The 14,013-nt window shown below is 44.7% G+C and overlaps 1 protein-coding gene across 1 annotated transcript in view; it reads right to left on the bottom strand.

Moving 5' to 3' along the window:
* Positions 1-564: 564 nt before the first annotated feature.
* Positions 565-14,013, bottom strand: part of LOC144165177 (glutathione hydrolase-like YwrD proenzyme) — a 118,058-nt gene continuing 104,609 nt past the window's right edge. Inside the window, exon 9 of the mRNA XM_077695288.1 lies at positions 565-909. Within this exon, the coding sequence (XP_077551414.1) occupies positions 811-909 (99 nt within the window). The 3' untranslated portion in view covers positions 565-810. The remainder of the gene's footprint in view (positions 910-14,013) is intronic.

Below are 14,013 nucleotides of genomic sequence, written 5' to 3'. Positions count from 1 at the left end.
GATCAAGAAGCTTCTCGAAGAAAATTGCCGCTATTGCGTGCGAATAACTTATTTTAGGTGACTGAACGATCGAATCGCTAGAGAGGATTTATATGTAGGTGGGATTTATGTATTACATGCATGATTTATTATTAATATTATTTGTTATTTATTATATGTACAGAGGATTTATCCGCAGTAATGGCAGTTGTTGCGCTACTACACTTTGTTAAATTTACGGCGTGTAATGCAACATGCCTGTTTCTAATGCACGCTAGTGACGTGCTGGCGTGGTGTGTGTTGGGAGAAGGAAGGCGCAGAGCGCCGAGAATAACTGGCTCGGCTTGAGAGGCGGCTCTGTGCATAATGTTTTGTTGGTGTACAGTGAAATAAAAGTGAAGAACCAATTTAGTAAAATAATCGCGCAGTACACGCGCAGACATATTTCGGAACGTTGTCGGGTCTGTACAAATAAACTATCCCACATTTTGAAGCAGCTTGGAAAACACAGAAAAACTGAACAATACTTTCCGAGTTCCACGATTTTTCATGAAAAAAAAGGAAGATGCTTCTTGCAAGGCATGGTTTACGTGTCAAACTAATGCGTTTTTCTTTGTTGCTTGTGCTCGTTGTGGTATACATAGGGGCGATAATAAGATTCAGTTAAAAGAGCGCAGCACTGTCGTACACGTCTCGCGCTTGTCTGTCAAGCGGTTGCATTTCTCTCCTTGAACACCACCCGCAAACGGAGTGCACTGCCCGTGGACGCAGTCCAGCTTTTCGGGTGGATCGAACGCGTGCTGCTGGCCGGCGGGGTCGCAGGCGTGGGTCTCAAGGTTCCCCTCGGGGTGGCGGAGCCGCCATGGCTACTCCGTCGCATCGAGGGTCGCAGCCGAACCAGAGCACCGGTGGGCCTTCCTGGACAGAGTCCTGCGAGTCAACGTGGTATAAAAATAAATAAGAATAGTTGTCCGATATTTTTTGGTTATACGAGAGGTGTCTCCACGCAACCTGTGGAGAAGCGCAGACAATCACAAATTCTGAAAGTTCTCACGTTGCCTTAGGACGTGCCAAAGGCAACTCAGATAAATCTAGCTCTAATTCATAATCGGGGCGGTGTCAAGGAGCGTAAAAATTGCAGGCCCGTCAGCCTACTGTCTGCCGTGTGTGAACTATTTGCAAAAAATAACACTCAATCAAATAAACGGCCCGCCATAGTCATATTCTCAAAAGTCCACGGATCGAACAGGTTTCTCACTATCATGCAACTAACTACGCATTCGAAAAATTTTGCCATTGTAATATACCTCTGTGTACGACTTTATAAATATTAATTGTAGGGTTTAACGCGCCGACGCAACGCGGGCGATGAGGCGCGCCTTAGTGGAGGGCTCCGGATTAATATTGACCACCTGGGGATCTTTGACGTGCGCCGAAATCTCGTACACACGGGCGTTTTTGCTTTTCGCCTCCATCAAAAAAGCGGCCGCCACGGCCGGGAATCGAACACGCGACCTCGTGCTTAGCAGCGCAACGCCTTAGCCGCTGAGCCACCATGGCGGGTGGCTTTTATAAATAATGAAAAAGGCATTTGATAGAGTCTCCACTAGCACAACGGTAGAGGCATTGAGAAATCGCGGAATACAGGGCGCCTGATTGGCTGTTCAGGATTTATACGGACGGTCCTCGGGTACCGGAATACTTTATAAAAGGAAAAGGAGTCGAACCGGTAGACGCAATATCTCCGAAATTATTTGAAGCAGCGTTAAAAAATCCATCGAGAGAGGATAACGGATAATTGGGGAATTCTTGAGACACTTGAAATTCGCTGATGATTTGCCTTGTTTGGTTGTAGTCGCAGGGAATTACACAAAATGATTTCGGAAATCCACTCGGAAAGCTCAGCTGTGGGACTAAAATATGAACACGGAAATATACGCTGAAGAACACCCTTCAAAATAGAAAACCATCAACTGGAACAAGCTCGTAGAGCAAGAGCTGAAAGTAACAAGATCGTGAACATCCTTACCCGGACATTTCCACGGTGGTTATGTACGAACTGCTACGTGCCACCTGCTCCCTATCCGCCACTGCTTCGCTTGGCATGGATATAGCAGCAACTAAACTTTATCGTCGTTCACCTTGTTCCGCACTCATCTCCCATCTCTTTCCTGTGCCAGGGCTCACTACCCTGTCACGCTACCCTGTCCGGGACATACAACGAGGCTCGTCCAATAAATCCCTGCCCAAGACTTCTGGCGTGTACCTTACAGCAGTTATAACTACCTTGTACAAATGGTTTGCGCTGATATGAATCACTCACAATAAATTGGGCATAGCATTAAATTGGTTTGCGCAGTGTTGGGTACGCATCCTGAGTGTTTCAGCAGTAACCCACTTCTGCCGCTCTAAAAACTGGTATTCAGGTTGTGGTACTGCGGCTAAGAAACCTGGGGTCTCGCTAACCACGTTGAAAGGAAAGCTAAATCGGGAAAGTACAAGGAACCCGCCGCGGTGGCTCAGTGGCTAAGGCGTTGCGCTGCGGAGCACGAGGTCGCGGGTTCAATTCCCGGCCGCGGCGGCCGCTTTTCTGATGTAGGCGAAAAGCAAAAAACGCCCGTGTGTACGAGATTTCGGCGCACGTTAAAGATCCCCAGGTGGTCAAAGTTAATCCGGAGCCGTCCACTAAGGCGCGCCTCATCGCCTGCGTTGCATCGGCGCGTTAAACACTACAATCAATCGACCACAGTCGAGGCAGCAGCGGTTGCGGCGAAGGACTGCGCAACTAATCTCCGTCTGCCTTGCGAGCAGGTTATTCACACGTTATAGGCACTGTCTAGCACATTTTGTACAAGTTTTGCCGCTCCAACTGCTGCCAGACTGCTACTGTCAAATTTTGCGTGTGTGAGTGTCTCAGCATTTTTGTGTTCGGGCCTTCCGCTCTTTCGCTCCCTTTTCCAAGTGACCATGCCAACTAACGCGGAACTTACAAAAGAAATAGAAACACTACGCGCGGAAATCGGTGAACTTAAGTCGAGTCTCACACTGTTCAATGAGCTATATGAGTCCGTCAAAGAAAACCAAGAAGCACTTGTAAAAGAAAATAAGGATTTGGGCAATGAAACAAGAATTGAATTGGGAGATGCTTTCATCACGTAGAAGAAAATTGCGATTAAAACGTTTATATTTAATATTTAATAATAAAACTAGAATCGACAAGGACATGTATTTACAGACGCCATATTATTTGTCAAATCGAATTGATCATTCCTTTAAACTGAGGGAATACCGTCCCAGGACTGGAATTTTCGCAAATTCATTTTTTGTCAAAACGATACATGAGTGGAATGGGCTCCCAAATGTACAAGTGTCTGCTGTGAATGAAAACGTTTTTTTTCGAACCTGTCACCCCCCTGCTATAACGCCATCGGGCGCTGCAGGTATATGTTGAATAAAGAATAAAAGGAACCAACAGCTAACGGAAAGAGTTGCAGCCTTAGAGCAGTACTCAAGGCTAAACAACGTTGAGATTAGAGGTGCACCAGCCACAAAGGGTGAAGATTGCTCCGAAATTCTGAAGAGAATTGGCGAGAAAGTGAACTGCCCCATCACAAGCAATGACTTGGACGTTGTTCATCGGGTTCCTGCAAAAAAAGAATCTAACATCATTGTTAGGTTCTGCTCGCGCGAAAAAAAGGCGGAATTCGCTGCGAAGGCCAGGAAAGCTCGCTTAACAACTGAGTCGATCGGCATGCAACTTGAGCAACACAAACCCGTGTACATAAACGATCACTCGACACCTGAAAACAAGCGCCTATTTGTTCGAGCCCTGGAATAGAAAAAGGAAAAAGAATGGCAATTTCTTTGGGTGCAAAACTGCAGGATCCTGGCGCGGAAATCGGAGGACAGTCGGGTCTTTCGCATTTCTGGCGCCCAGAACCTGCACGTCATTGCTTAGGTCATGTAACATATACCACAGTCTGAGTTATGGCCTATCATTCCATCGATCAGTTTTCAAATCTTCTTCAGAATAACGCTATAAATCATAACTCCCTTGTTCATCTAAACATTCGTAGCTTACCCAAACATTACGATTACTTGGTAAACTTTTTAACCTTAATTGGTCACAATTTTTCCCTAGAGTGTCTTTCCGAGACTTGGCTAACACCAACCGATGCCCGCCTGTTTTCTTTGCCTAACTATCGAGAAGAGTTTGCTAACCGTGTGGACAGTCGTTGTGGCGGATCTGCTATTTTATCTCAATCATAACTAGCAAATGTGAATCGGTCTGGATTGAACTAGATAAGCCTTTTCTTTCCAAAACAAACACTATAATCGGATCAATCTATCGCTCTCCGTCATCCTCTTATCCAGAGTTCTGCCATGAATTTGATGAAGTTATGACTCGACTTAACAAGGAAAATAAAAACATCGTTATTGTGGGAGATATTAACATAAACATATTAGACATTTCTGATAGTACGTGTCTAGATTACGCTACTAATGTGCTAGGTCATGGCCTTGAATCTTTGTTAAAATTTCCCACACGTTGTATTCCTCAGGGACCAAGCACACTGATTGATCATATTTTATCCAACGTCACTACATCACAAACCGCTGGAATCATAGTATCACGGATCATTACCCTATTTTCCTGCTGGTCGAATCCGCAAACACAAATGGACCGAAACTGATCCAGAAAAGCTCATTCGATTACCGTCAATTCCACCAGAACATTAAAGAAACAGACTGGGTTAACATTTTGTAGGACGACTCCGCTAACAGTGCCTTTAAAAAATTCAGTTACGAAATATCTCAAAACCTTAAAATTTGCACAACAACGTCAACTGAAACAAAGTGGTTTACGGCCCCAAGAAATTTTTGGATATCAAAGGGTCTTTTACGCTCCATCCGTAAAAAAATAGCTTGCATAAAAAACTAAGGGCCAAACTATTTAGCTCTACTCTGCTTAAACGCTACAAGACGTATTCCCAACAATTGTCGGTTTTACTTCATGTAGGTAAAAGAAACTATTACCAAGCTCAAATTGTCAAAAATGGGAATACCACCCGCAAGAACTGGCAACTTATCAAAGAATTTCTTAACCAGGATCCAGGAAGTCCCGGAAGCTAATCCCAACTTTATCACTGATGGAACCGCAGTCTATTCTAACGACAGCGACATCGCAAATGCCTTCAACTCGTATTTTTCCCCCCATTCTTCCGCTGCCAATCAACCAAAACAAAGCTTCACTCGCTGTTCCCATTCCTTCTACTTACGGCCTACGTCATACGAAGAAGTATTTCAAACTCTTATCACCATGAAAAGCAGCGGTGCCGGGCTTGACAACATCTGCCCTGCTAAAGTAAAGGCTGTAGCTGGCGATATTTGGACCGTTATTGTGCATTTAATCAACACAATATTCAAAAGCGGCGTCTTTCCCGAAGAACTAAAGAAAGGTAAGATAGTACCAGTGTTCAAAAAGGGTGACCGAAATATCTTATCCAACTACCGCCCCATAACAATACTGCCCTTTTTCAGTAAACTGATTGAAAAACTGATTGTGTCGAGATTAATGAACTACTTCACAAAATTCAGTCTTCTAACACCACAACACTTTGGCTTCAGGCCTAATTATTCTACTGAACTTGCACTTACTCAGCTTACGGACTATATCAAGCAGAGTTTAGATAATCGCATTTTCGTGGGTGCCGTATTCATTGATCTTACAAAAGCATTCGACACTATCAATCATAATATCTTGTTGCAAAAACTAGAATCGCTGGGTGTATGCGGCCCGGCGCATTTACTCATAATAAATTACCTAAGCAACCGAAGCCAATCTGTGAAATTCGGCAGCGCTATGTCTGACCCAAGAATCGTAATGTCTGACCCCCCTATGTAATACCCTCATTGAGGGCCTTTAGGGGTAATATGAAATAAAATAAAATAAATCGTCAACCAGGGTGTTCCTCAGGGTTCTATTTTAGGTCCCCTACTATTCCTTATTTATATCAATGACCTCCCTACCTGCCTCAACAACAGTAACTGTATCCTCTATGCTGACGATACAACATTTTCTTGCGACAACGATAGCTCTAATCTAGCAGCAAAGTTAACGACCGATCTTGAACAACCTGTTACAAATTTACAGGCTAAAAACCACTTTCATGATCTTTCATTCCGCTCACAAAGAACTTACAAACACACCATATATGTTCTGTTCCTTGCCACCATGTCTTCATTATGCCACCATGTGATGTCATGTCTTGCCACTTCGTATTTTACTTTCCTTCGCAAAGTATTACACCATGTTTGTTTTGTACCGGCCTGTTCCCCACTCCTGCCATAGCCCTTACGGGTTGCAGTATGTATAAATAAATAATAAAATAAATAAATATATCATTTTTGACAATCACGTCATCTATTCATCAGATTCTACTACGTTTCTTGGAGTTATCCTAGACAAAAATATGAAATTTGACAAACACATAAGATCGGTCACATCTTATATTGCATTCGGCATTCGTGACCTAATTAAAACCCGCTATTTTTTCCAATTGTCCCTTCTACGATCGTTGTATTTCTCGTTCATTCACAGCCACTTTACGTATTGCTTGTCTTCTAGGGGCAACACGTATAATACCCATCTTGCACCACTGCGTCGTCTTCAAAATCAAGCCGTTCGTCTGCGTACTTTCAGTGATTGCTGATCTACTGTAAAACCAGTCTTCCACCACCTTGGCATCCTACCCCTCCCTCTCGAACTTGATATTAAGCTATGTGTACTTATTTCCAGTTTACGAGATAATCCTGAATTTCTCCCGTCCTTTGACAGAACATGTTTGCTTAACAGAAACAACAACAGGTTTTCAGCCGCAACATAATATATTACTTCCAACTGTCCGTTTCAACTACGGAAAACAAACACTATTATTAAATGCAGAGCATTTCTTTAACTCACATGTAGCGTCCGCCATCCGTCCGCAACAGCTCAGCGCGCAGGTGCGCCCTCTCCCCCACTCCTCCTCTCCCGCATTACGCTACCCTCCTCGCTCTCAACAACAGGTCCGCACCCCTCCCCCTACATTATATATATAAAAAATAATAGTTATCGGCGCCTGGTTTCGATCCCACGACCCTGTGGGCGGAACGCGAGGTACATGGTGCTCTTCCCACTGCGCCACAAAAGCGACACAGAACCAAAGGGTACGAACGCGCCTTATATCCTTGACTCATTCAAACTACGTCAAGAAGCTGCTGATACACGGCAGCAGTTGCATCGACGTCGTCTTCACCAGTTGCTGCAACGCACGACCATCTGCTTAAAGACCCCTTAACAGTACACTTTAGCGACCACGAAGCCGTCGTTCTCAGCGTCCAATACAACGACAGCAGCAACAAATAAATAAATAACGACTTACAACAACCTACTCCTTGCCTTCACTTCTTGCGTTACACACAAAAAAAGAAAAATTGGGCCCATCTCTCCTCGAGGGGAAATTCGAGTCGCAAAATCACGAAATAATTAATATAAGAAAGAAATAATAATAATTAATAGTAATAAGCAATAATAGTTAACACATTCACTACCACCCCACCACCACCCCCCAAACACTAACGTTAACGCAATACACCCACCCCCTACGCGACGCATTTACTCGAGTCCCCCCTCGTGGGGAGATGGGCCCAATTTTTTTCTGCTGCCACCATTTGGAATGCCTTACCCCCTTCCCTTAAATCGTACCCCTCCCAGTGCTCTTTTTATAGGTCTGTAAGAAAATTCATACTTGGTACACTCTCATAATCAAACTCTGATCGCCTGCTTCATTCCCTGCTCAACCTCAGGTATAGATGGTGCCTCGTACTTACGTCACAAGAAAAAATATAGATGATAACTTCTTGAACTACCTACTGCGCACATGCGCAACTATTTGTATGAATTTGTTCCTTTGTGTTCTATTTTTATCGCTGTGTATACCGCCTCCCCAATGATATTTTTGTTTGTATTATGAAACGGGAGGTCCCCCTTTCGGATTTTTTTAATAGGACCTCCTTCTGTAAAACCCTGTTTTTGTAAAAACTGCACCGCACTACTCAATAAAAAACAATGTCAATGTCAATCAATCAATCAATCAATCAATCAATCAATCAATCAATCAATCAATCAATCAATCAATCAATCAATCAATCAATCAATCAATCAATCAATCAATACAAGGGGTAATTCGGATGAAGAAGAACAGCTGCGCCATTCGTTTAAGCAATTGACACCGAGGAAACTAGGTTACGACCAAACATTCGATGGACAGATGAATACAGCTCATTTTGGGCAAAGAATTAACGCGGAAAACGCCCTTTGGAAGTGGGGGCGAACGTTTGGGAACGCCTTTCGTCCTGCAGTGGACGGAAGCAGGCTGATGATGATGATCATGATGTAATTGCGCAGGCAGAGCCGTCTGAAAAACAGGACACAGCACATGTGTTCTGGTGACAAAACTCAGCCTCCGCCATCTGGGAATGACTTGGAACCTTTCTCACATTCGCGGAGGGGCGAAGTAGCTACACGGACACACGTCGAAGTGACTTGCCTCCACTGTTGTAGAACATAATGTACACTTTCGTATAATTGACAACTATAGCCTAACTGATTTTTCAGAGTCACAGAAGGGCGTACTAATGTCCTGAACGACAGAAATATGTGAATAAATTACTGCAGTAATGGGAATCTCTCTGCATGGTTTTATGCAAGAATGTGTCTTTAAACCCTTTGTGCGTGTATTTGGGGTCGATTCCCTGCGCATAAAGCCACTCAAGGACAGGAATACAATTCACAGCAGCAAGGAACGTCCAGCGGCAGCTCGAGCTCCACGACATGCTTGGGAAAATGAGCTAAGGGCACTCAGAACTTTTACGAATGGAATGCACATGGGCCGTCATCTAAATTTTAGTACATGCATCCGGATGCGCATACAGGTTGCAGAAATACAGAAACTTTCAAACTTTCAAGCATAGGTCGGCAAAACAGAAAGAACTTACTCAAACTCTACCACAATTTTTTTTCATTCAGTCCAGCGTAGCCTGCTGAAGAGGGCTAGGGCAGCCAGCGCGGACCAGGGCTTCCCGGATTAGAGGAGGCCCTCACCGGGCGGGCGCCCAACCATCAGGGCCTGAAGCTCGTCTATATAAAGTTTACTCACTCACTCACTCACTCACTCACTCACTCACTCACTCACTCACTCACTCACTCACTCACTCACTCACTCACTCACTCATTCACTCACTCACTCACGCTGTACTCACTCCAACTGAGACTCTAGAAGCTCGTCTGTTCTCAAAATCACTCGTACTCACTTATCACATACTCATTTGTAGTCGTAGCCACTTGTGCTCACACGCATTTGTCTTCGCGAGTACCTACTCAATCTATACTCATGAGTAATGAATTTTTCTGCACTAACTTGTACTCATAGTCAATCTTTACTCACTTGTACTCATACTCAATTATTACTGACGAGTACTCGTACTCATCTGCACTCACCCGTAATGAACTCATCCCTACTCACGAGTAACCTACTCAATCTGTACTCATGAGTGGTACTACGTTTCTACTCCAACTTTTCTTCATTCTTTCATTTCTCTGTTTTGCCCATCTTCCCTTTTCCACAGGCGGGATAGCAAACTAGACTCTAGCCAGGTTAACTTCCCTGCCATCCTCCTACATTCTTCCTTTCTTCCTTCCTTCTGTACTCATGAGTACTAGAATTCAATCTGCACTCACGAGTACTCAACTTATCTGTACTGTTAGGTATAATGTAGGCCGTGGCTCGAATAAAAGACCTAATAAAAAAAGTAAAATGATTAATTGAGTAGAAAAACAGGTTACATATAGATCGAGATAGAGGACCATGGGAAGAAAACGTCTGACGCGGTGAGCTGTCGCCGGGAGACTCACTGCGCGAAGGCCCGTACCACGGCCGCTGGATGAAAGGACTGACCTTGCGTGCGTTCTCATCCAGCGGCCGTGCCCGTACACGTGAAGGAGCGAAACGGAACGTAAGCACTCGCGTTGCGTTTGGCGTCTCCTCTTGTTCTCCGAAATAAAAAAAAACGAAGTCTGGGCCACGTGACGATCTCCGCGGGGTGCTCGAGGCTTCTCGGCGTGGCGGTGGCCGTAAATTGCGGTTTTGCGCGTGTCTTAGGGCGGCAGCAGCTTTTGTCGTCTTGAAGTTCATGAGGATGGCTTGGTGGGCTAGTTGGTGTAGCATCACAAAGGGTTAGCAGCGAACAAACACGACGACACACAAGGAAGAGAAGACAAGACAAGCGCTGAACTACAACTGAGCAGTTGTAGTTCAGCGCTTGTCCTGTCTTCTCTTCCTTGTGTGTCGTCGTGTTTGTGCGCTGTTAACCCTTTTTTGTCGCCTGTCTTCGTTTCTCGGCGCGCTGATATTCTTCTAATCGTGCTCCGAAAGCTAATTGCGCATGCTCACAGGCACAATCCATTAGTCTGCGTAGATTGACGTCCGTTCGTATCCAGATCACTGTCCGCTTGTTTACAGTTGCTCGATGCTTTGTTCCCGATACCAGAAACTTCGTTAAGAGGGCGTTCGTATCGATGAGGTTCAGTGAAATTCAAATCGGTTTTATTTTTTTGCGTACCGTAGCATTCACTTCGTCGAACGTGAATATGACAGCGTTTACGGCGTTGCGTTAATCACGCCACTTCCGTCGGCGATTGTGCTTGTGTACCTCGTTGCATGCTTGATGCATGTGGCAGCGGAGGTGATGACGATGATGATGATGGCTGAATATTAATGGCGCACGGCCAACTAGGGCGAAGACGGCCAAGAAAGTGTTTCGATGACTAGGTGACAACTCAAATTGGTTAGAGTGAACACGAATAAAATCAATTGAAGACTAGGAGCACGGCTGGTTTACAGGGCCAGAATGAAGACCTAAAAGTGGTTAAAAGATAAATAACGTGGCTGGCGTATAGGACCACGGGTAAAACTATGGGTGGTATGAGATGGGCTGTAAGAAGGGAACTTCTTACAGAAACTTAAAGGTGCGATGAACATTCTCCTTAAAAGTATGACGGATATGTAATGGAAGATGTTGCCTGTAGAGTTCTCTAAAGTGCTTGCGCCGTGTAATGCCGAGTGCCTTGCATTGGATGAGGATGTGTATCACGGGTAGGTGCTCCCCACGCCTGCTACACAGGGATCGTGGAGATCCCGTGAGCAGGTGGGAGTGCGTTACATGTGTATGGCCAATCCATACATGGCCCAAGTGTGGTTTTATTACGTGTAGAGTGTTGTTCGATCCAGTCTGATTGCCTAGTTTTACGGAGTTGCTGTCTGATATGTGGCTCGAGGTCTGTGTAAGGTAGTGTTGTTATGTTTATTGTGTTTCGGAGTGCAGCACTGGCGGCCTTGTCATCCGTCAGTTCATTTCCGCCGATGCCAGAGTGGCCTGGCACCTAACACACAGTCACCTCAAGGTTTGAAGGATAATCCGGCATAATTAATTCGAAGAAAAGATTATTGACATGGTTTTTTTTGACGACTTTCCGGATGACAATGTACGGACAACGCTAAGCGAATCTATATATGATAAATTTAGGAATATGATGTTCAACTATGTGACTTACAAGAAAAATGCCATATGCTTCTGCCGTAAAAAAACTTGTCTTTCCATTCATGGTTCTATCTGCTTCAAAATAGGGTCCATGCGCAGCACAAGACACCGCAGTGAACATTCTAGAAGCATCACTGAAAAACTCTGCAGCCCTGTATTTATCCTGCAGATACATGAAATGCTGCAAAATTCCAGTTATAGGTGTCCTGTTCTTATTATATTGTAAGAAAAATAAGTCACATGATACAGGACGAAGATGCTATGGTGCTACAAGATCAGTGTGAGATGATTGGAATGTATCTAAGCAGGAGACCTCATCAATAGTAACCTCGTCCCTCGCTTTCCTCTCAATAGTAACCTCGCCCCTCGCTCTCGGTAGAAGGAAACAGAAATTGATGGGTAGTTTAAAAAGAGTTGAGTTGTGGATGTATCATTAAAAACCGGTTTAAAGGGACGGCCTCAAGCAGCCATGTCTAAGTCCTCGTTCTGATGGTTCTAGGTAGGAATTCAGCCTTGTCATTTTTTAGAACTGTATTTTTGGCATACTGCTGGCCGCTGATCTCAACTCTCCCTAGTTGTGTTTTGTATCCTGAGCAGTGGTATGGGTGTAGACATGTCTACATATCGCGCACAGATCGGGTCATTTGTTCCTTGCCGTGAGCACACAGGTTACCCTAGAGCTTGCTTCAATGGCGCGTCTAACCTGCTGCGCTTTGTTAGCCGGATACCATGTGTTTTGTTGAAAAGCACATGCCCTTCACTGCTCCTACTCTGCGCAGGCGACGTGGACGCAAACCCTGGTGTTAAGATCGATGGCGTTCTAGCTTCGATGAAAGATTTTCAACTACACTGACAGAAATAAAACAAGACATTGCAAGCATTAATACCAAAATTTATGAAATTGAGAAAGGTCTGAAACAAATGTCGCAAATTGAGGCAAATTGCGAAGATGTAGGTGATTCAGTTCGGGAACTAAAATCAAGCATATCAAAAGTAAACGAAAAACTTGATGTAGTGGATGACATGAATAACAGGATGAGGAGAAACAACCTCATGGTCAAAGAGCTTCATTAGACCGACAAAGAATATTACGAGGAAACATAAAAAATTGTTAAACATTTGTTTCCCGCACACCTTGAGGTACAAGTTGGTGACATCGAACGCGCCCAACGCGTCTGTGAGCGGCGCCCAGATTTCGATCAACCAATTATCATCAAATATCTAAACTTTAAGTCCAAAACGGAGGTCTTGCGCAATGCCCTGAAGCTAAATAACTTAGATTTTCCCAAGGTTTGGATTGACGAAGATTTTTCGCCGAGGTGCAGATGGCCCGTAAACGGTTGAGGGACTTCGCAAAACTTCACAGCAAAGGAAGCGAGAGTTATTCGCTTCGCTTCAACTGTTTGCACATTTGGGACCGCGTTTATCGATTCAATTTTGTCACTGAAAGCGTTGTGGTGGTAACTACCGGACAGGAATTCACTCCCCATGCAATAAAACACCAAGGCAGTGCCTTTAATGTAGCCTCATCACAGCAACCTCCCGCCGATTGACAAACTGTCTCTTCCAATCGGAACAAACACCACCGACCAATCCGAAGTATCTTCGGTCGTAATGAATTTCAGGAGCATTTTAAATAAGCTAGAAAACCTAAATTATCTCTTGTACACCTGTTCAGCCGACATATTGATCGGTACGGAAACGTGGCTCTCGGACGACATTTCCAACTCTAAACTTAAAGGGCTACTGAAGCGCTTTTAAAACCGGGCAAAACTCTACTTTATACAATTATTACATTGGTCAGTTTATGCCTGTACAGTTTTTTTCGAGATTTTTAGCTTGGGGACAGCGGTATTCGTCGTTAAAGTTGACCTACCGCCCACTGCTCCCTGCCGCATCGCCGGAAGAGCAAGAAACTGAGAGGCAGCGACCGGAAGTAGCGTCATATTCGGAATGCGGCCAGCGACGTGCGCCGCCGCTTCGCTGTGTCCCAGTTTTCTGGGCGAAATTCCGAACTAAGCAGGCGTGTAATCTGCAATTTATTAATCTTTATTGTGTAGAGGTGCTTCCGCGTCTATTTTTAACCGTAATGCTACTGTGTGATTCCCTAATGCGACTCCTAGATACCAGAGATTTCCTACCCGAGCGCCCGTGGCTACTACATCGCCTTCACGAGTAGTCGCGGGGCCGGCCGTGTCGGCGGGTGCTTCATACGCGAAGCGACGGGCTCAAAAAATACGGAGGTACCCCAAGTTCCTGATCCATTATTATAAGGGAATTAGAAAATTTGTGGGGCCACAGCGCTCTGGGCTTCCCGAACTTCTTGCTCGTTTTCTCGATCAACATTGTTAGCTGTGACGACTAATGACAGCTTAGCTAAGTATATTAAGTGCG

Source organism: Haemaphysalis longicornis, unplaced genomic scaffold (assembly GCF_048455015.1).
Source record: "Haemaphysalis longicornis isolate Haplotype H1 unplaced genomic scaffold, Haemaphysalis longicornis Haplotype H1 scaffold_14, whole genome shotgun sequence".
Lineage (NCBI taxonomy): Eukaryota > Metazoa > Arthropoda > Arachnida > Ixodida > Ixodidae > Haemaphysalis > Haemaphysalis longicornis.
Note: the sequence above shows the minus strand (reverse complement) of the source record. Positions and strands in the feature narration are given on the sequence as shown.